Source organism: Triticum urartu, chromosome 6, assembly GCF_003073215.2.
Source record: "Triticum urartu cultivar G1812 chromosome 6, Tu2.1, whole genome shotgun sequence".
In the NCBI taxonomy this organism is placed as follows: Eukaryota; Viridiplantae; Streptophyta; class Magnoliopsida; order Poales; family Poaceae; genus Triticum; species Triticum urartu.
This window is the reverse complement of record NC_053027.1, coordinates 66010542-66016267: the sequence shown is the minus strand read 5'-3', so window position 1 is coordinate 66016267 and position 5726 is coordinate 66010542. Positions and strand designations below refer to the sequence as shown.

At 51.7% G+C, this 5726-nt stretch overlaps 1 protein-coding gene across 2 annotated transcripts; it reads left to right on the top strand.

The window, feature by feature from the left end:
- Nucleotides 1-3776: 3776 nt before the first annotated feature.
- Nucleotides 3777-5495, top strand: LOC125516959 (proline-rich protein 4-like). Of its 2 annotated transcripts, XM_048682213.1 has the most exons (3): nt 3777-3990; nt 4092-4517; nt 4812-5495. In XM_048682213.1, exons 1-3 carry the CDS (start codon nt 3831-3833, stop codon nt 5300-5302), a joined length of 1077 nt encoding a protein of 358 aa, XP_048538170.1. In that variant the 5' UTR covers nt 3777-3830; the 3' UTR covers nt 5303-5495. The 2 variants fall into 2 exon arrangements, with proteins under 2 accessions (XP_048538170.1, XP_048538169.1); XM_048682212.1 differs by having other exon boundaries at nt 4092-5495.
- The last annotated feature ends 231 nt before the right edge of the window (nt 5496-5726 follow it).

The window sequence follows — 5726 nt, the reverse complement described above, 5'->3', positions numbered from 1 at the left end:
ATCAGCGCCCAATCAGATTCGATCGGCAGGGGCGCGGATGGTTCGGAGTCCGGAAAAGAGTCCGGCACCTTGGAGTCACGGGCTGCGCAGAGGATTATGCTGGTGTTTGGCTCGATCGCCGTTGAGACTGCAGCCCCTGAGGCGGTGTCTAGCCACCCGTCCTCGATTGGCGCAGTTGGCTCCGAGCTAAGGGTCGGAGCTGATGCGGGCGCGGCCTCTGGGGTACCGTCCAGCGGCCGAGCTAGGTCATACCCATTGCGACAGTGCGGCGCGCCCGGCTGTGGCTCGAATCCGTCGAAGATCAAGTCCCCACGGATGTTGGCCGTGTGATTCAAACTTCCAAATCTGACCTGATGTCCAGGGGCGTAGCTTTCAATCTGCTCCAGATGGCCAAGCGAATTAGCCCTCAGTGCAAAGCCGCCGAATACGAAGATCTGTCCGGGGAGAAAAGTCTCTCCCTAGACTGCATTGCTATCGATGTTAGTAGGAGCCATCAAGCCTAACGGCGACGACACAGAGGAACTCTCAATGAAAGCACCAATGTCGGTGTCAAAACCGGCGGATCTCGGGTAGGGGGTCCCGAACTGTGCGTCTAGGCCGGATGGTAATAGGAGGCAAGGGACACGAAGTTTTACCCAGGTTCGGGCCCTCTCGATGGAGGTAAAACCCTACGTCCTGCTTGATTAATATTGATGATATGGGTGTTACAAGAGTAGATCTACCACGAGATCAGAGATGCTAAACCGTAGAAGCTAGCCTATGGTATGATTGTATGTTGTGATTGTTGTCCTATGGACTAAAACCCTTCGGTTTATATAGACACCGGAGGGGGTTAGGGTTACACAAGGTCGGTTACAAAGGAAGAGATATCCATATACGTATTGCCTTGCTTGCCTTCCACGCCAAGTAGAGTCCTATCCGGACACGAGACGGAGTCTTCAATCTTGTATCTTCATAGCCTAACAATCCGGCCAATGGAGATAGTCCGGCTGTCCGGAGACCCCCTAATCCAGGACTCCCACAAGAGGCGTCACCGCGCCGCCCGTGACGCGTCTCCTGTGAGGAATCAATGGCAAGGCTGATCGGCGGCAGCCTTGCCATTGATTCCCCGCGGGAAACCGAGGCGCTCTGGGGGAAGACGAGGTGCCGTCTCGCCGACGCGGCTGGCCCGCCGTTCTTTCGCGCAAAATGCTCGCCCAAGCGCCCCCGGACGTCCCCCAGCGCGCCGGGTTCGGCCTGGGTATGCCGGCGTCAATTTCGGCCTAAGCCGGCAAAAAAGGGCTCCTGAGGACGCGACTGGGCCGTTTTTTGGACGCCGGTGCGGAAAAAACGCCTGGGAAGGACCTATTGAGGGCGCGGCTGGAGATGCTCTAACAAGCCCTCCCCCGACCGTGGAAACAAGGAGTGTGGGGGAAGAAATCACACGAGGAAATCTTGGATGAAAATGTGAAAAACCGAGGTGCCAACAAAGATCAAATTTTCTTGTGGAGATTTGCTCAACAATCTCTCCCAACCGCTGACTTGTTGCAACACCGGAAGGTGTCTACATTGAAAAGCTGGGGTCTTTGTGGCTGACACCATTCTTTGCTTGAGTGCTACGTGGCCAGGTTCGTTTGGGCTCTTGAATATCAAGACCTGGCGGATGTGGTATATGATAACAAAGAGCCAGATGTAAAACGTTTTTTTCGTCGATGGATGCTCTCTCACATGTAGATTTTACCAAAGTTCTTGTTACCCTTTAAGCAATCTGGAACTCCCGCAGAAAGGCGATACATGAGCAGATTTTTCAAACTCTACATGCCACACACCACTTTGTAAAAGAGCTACATTAGGGAGCTAGAAGCATGCCGGCCTAAGAATCCTACTGGTAACCTTGCAGCGGTTACTAGAACACACACCCACCGATGGATCCCTCCCTCGGGCTCAAGGGCTTTCAAAAATCAGAGTTGATGGGGCACTTTCGCAAAATTCAAATGAGGGCTCATACAATGCGGTTTGCAGGGATGACTCAGGAAAGTTCTTGGGCTCCTCGGCGATAAAATGCTCGGGGGTGACGGATCCGACCACACAAGAGGGCTTCGCTTGTTGGAAAGCTCTTGCTTTCTAGCCCATGATCTCTAGTTATCTCAGGTGGTGAGAGCTTTTCGGATTGCCAAGGAGTGGTGAATGACATACACAAGGGTATGGAGGGCCTATATTCTCGGAAATTCTAGCATTGTCAAGGTGATAGTTTACAAGATGTTCCTTCATCTTCTAAGGATGTGATACAAATATTGAGGCACATAGCCTCGCTAAGGTCTGTTTGGGCTCTTGAATATCAAGACCTGGCGGATGAGATATATGATAACAAAGAGCCAGATGTAAAACGTTTTTTTCGTCGATGGATGCTCTCTCACATGTAGATTTTACCAAAGTTCTTGTTGCCTCTTAAGCAAACTGGAACTCCCTCAGAAAGGCGATACATGAGCAGATTTTTCAAACTCTGCATGCCACACACCACTTTGTCAAAAAGCTACATTAGGGAGCTAGAACCATGCCGGCCTAAGAATCCTACTGGTAACCTTGCAGCGGTTACTAGAACACATACCCACCGATGCATCCCTCCCTCCGGCTCAAGGGCTTGCGAAAATCGGAGTTGATGGGGCAGTTTCGCGAAATTCAAATGAGGGCTCATACAATACAGTTTGGGGATGACTCGGGGAAGTTATTGGGCTCCTCGGCGATCAAATGCTCGGCGGTGATGGATCCGGTCTCCGTAGAGGTCTTGGCTCGTAGGGAAGCTCTTGCTCCCTGGCCCATGATCTCTAGTTATCTCAGGTGGTGATAGCTTTTGGATTGCAAGGAGTGGTGAATGACATACACAAGGGTATGGAGGGTCTATACGCGAGCATTGCCAAGGAGATTAAATCAACGTCGAGCTAGTTTACAAGATGTTCCTTCATCTTCGAAGGACGTGATACAAATATTAAGGCACATAGCCTCGCTAAGCATGCTCTAGGACTTTCGTTAGGATGCTATCTTTGACTCCTTAATTCTCCAGACTTAAGTTGTATTCCCATGAATTTTGATATGATCGATAAAGCCGGAGTGTGTTTAGACAAAAGATTGTATGGCCTAGATGAGATTTAGCAACTCCTATTTTTTTATGTCACCACATGATCTATTATGACCCATCAAGACTCAAAATCCAATCTTCAATTATATGTATGCACTGATATAAGATTATAAAAAACATAACCGATTATTATTTTCTAAAACCAAGTAAGGGAGCTGTGTTGTATCAGTAGAAGACGCAAGAACAGAACCAAAAGCAAACAAAAAATCATTCTAAGCTGCCAAAAAGAAAAAAGAAAAAAAAAAAGAGAAAGAAGGCCACCAACAATTTGTGCCACCTTTCAATGGCACACTCTCATGCCACCAACAATTTGCTTCATCGGGGATACAATCATGAATATATTATCTTTTGTAAATTAGCACAGCAATATATAACTGGCCAGTTCCAACAATACCAGCAATAATTGCTGTTCTTTCAATGTCAGCAGTAGTAGTTGCTGATCATCTCAGCGTTTGCGTGCATGGGACTGTAGTACAAAGACGAGTTGCATGCACATGCAGGTCGATCTGGCAAGTACAGGAGAAGGATCGATTAGGTTTGTGCGGCATTAACTCACAGTCTGCAAATCCGGCGCCAGACTTTGGCCTATCCTTCACTTAACTCCCGCCGAACGCATGCAGCTCGGACTATATAAGCATGGCACTGCACCAGCTTAATCTCCACCCACTGTTTCCTCTCCATCACCAACCATCTTCTCGAAGCAACCCATTCCGCAATGGGGGCTCTGCCTCGGGGTCTGCTGGTCCTCGGCGTTTGCGCCGTCCTGGTGGCGGCCGTGCTCGCCGATGCATCGCCGGCGTCGTCGATGGTCGTCGGCTTGGCCAAGTGCGCCGACTGCACCAGGAAGAACATGAAGGCTGAGGCTGCTTTCACGGGTAAGAAAGATGATATGCATGCTTGATGCTTCAACCATGTCATTTTGCTGGGCAATTTTATTGGTAGAATATCTAACTCTGCACTTGATTGATTTCTTCAGGCCTTCAGGTGGCTGTCAAGTGCAAGAACGCCCACGGCGAATACGAGACCAAGGCCGTCGGCGCGGTGGACAAGTCCGGCGCGTTCGGCGTGCCCCTCGGCGCCGACCTCCTCCGGGAGGACGGCGAGCTGAAGCAGGACTGCTTCGCGCAGCTCCACAGCGCGCCCGACCACCCGTGCCCCGGGCAGGAGCCGTCCATGATCGTCCGGCAATCCGCCAACGGCGCCGAGAAGAAGGGCTTCGTCGCCGTCCCCGGCGAGGTGCACTACTCCTCCCAGGAGTGCGCGTCGGCGTTCCTCTGCCACTTCTTCCACAAGAAGCACCTCTTCCACAAGAAGCCCGCCTTGGTCGTCCCTCACCTCAACAAGAAGGCCATCGTGATCCCGCACATCCACAAGAAGCCGATCGTGATCCCGCACATCCACAAGAAGCCGATCGTGATCCCGCACTTCCACAAGAAACCGGCGCCGGTGTCGGTGCCCGAGTACAAGCCGCCGACGCCCACCCCGGTGTACACGCACCCGAAGCCCGTACCAGAATACAAGCCGCCGACGCCGGTGTACCCGCACCCGGCGCCGATCTACCACCCTCCTGCCGCCGATGAGAAGGCCGCTCTGAACCCGGAGACTGACCCTCAGCTCTTCAAGAAGCTCCTCCACAAGAAGCCCATCGTGATCCCGCACTTGCACAAGAAACCAATCGTGATCCCTCACTTCCACAAGAAACCGGCGCCGGTGCCGGTGCCGGAGTACAAGCCGCCGACGCCCACCCCGGTGTACAAGCACCCGACGCCCGTGCCAGAATACAAGCCGCCAACGCCAGTGTACCCGCACCCGTCGCCGATCTACCACCCTCCTGCCGCCGATCAGAAGACGGCTCTGAACCCGGAGACGGACCCCCAGCTCTTCAAGAAGCTCCTCCACAAGAAGCCAATCGTGATCCCGCACTTCCACAAGAAGCCAGTGCCGGTGCCGGAATACAAGCCGCCGACACCCACCCCGGTGTACACGCACCCGACGCCCGTGCCGGAGCACAAGCCGCCGACGCCGGTGTACACGCACCCGACACCGATCTACCACCCTCCCGCTGACCAGAAGATGGCCCAAGACCCGGAGACGGACCCTCAGCTCTTCAAGAAGCTCCTGCCGTTCATCAAGAAGAACCCATTCTTCAAGAAGTTCCCCCCTGCCAAGGAGGATACCAAGCCATAGAGGATTGGTGTGACCTGAAGTCCTTTGCCTATTTCAGTATCCATGGCCGTATTGATCCCTGCAGTTTTTTTTTCTTTTGAGGGAAATGTTGATCCCTGGTAGTCTCGACTTCTTTTTTGCAGGTGTGGTAGTAGTCTTGAACTTGCTACAAATAAACCTATGTTGAAATGAGTAATATATACAATTTATTTTATTTGCTCCAAATCGTTAGCAAAAGAGAAACAAAGTTTTTCTAGTCCATAGGTAGGTGCACACGACTTCAAGCAACAACGGACCAAAACCATAAGAAAAATATAAACTGGCAACAGTTAAAAAAAAGCCCTAGGTGTTGGAGGACTAATCCGAAGACTAAACCACAATCTATGTAGGGTAAACACCTCTTGATCGATTGCTCGTATTGTTGAAGAATGGACACACTGTAAAC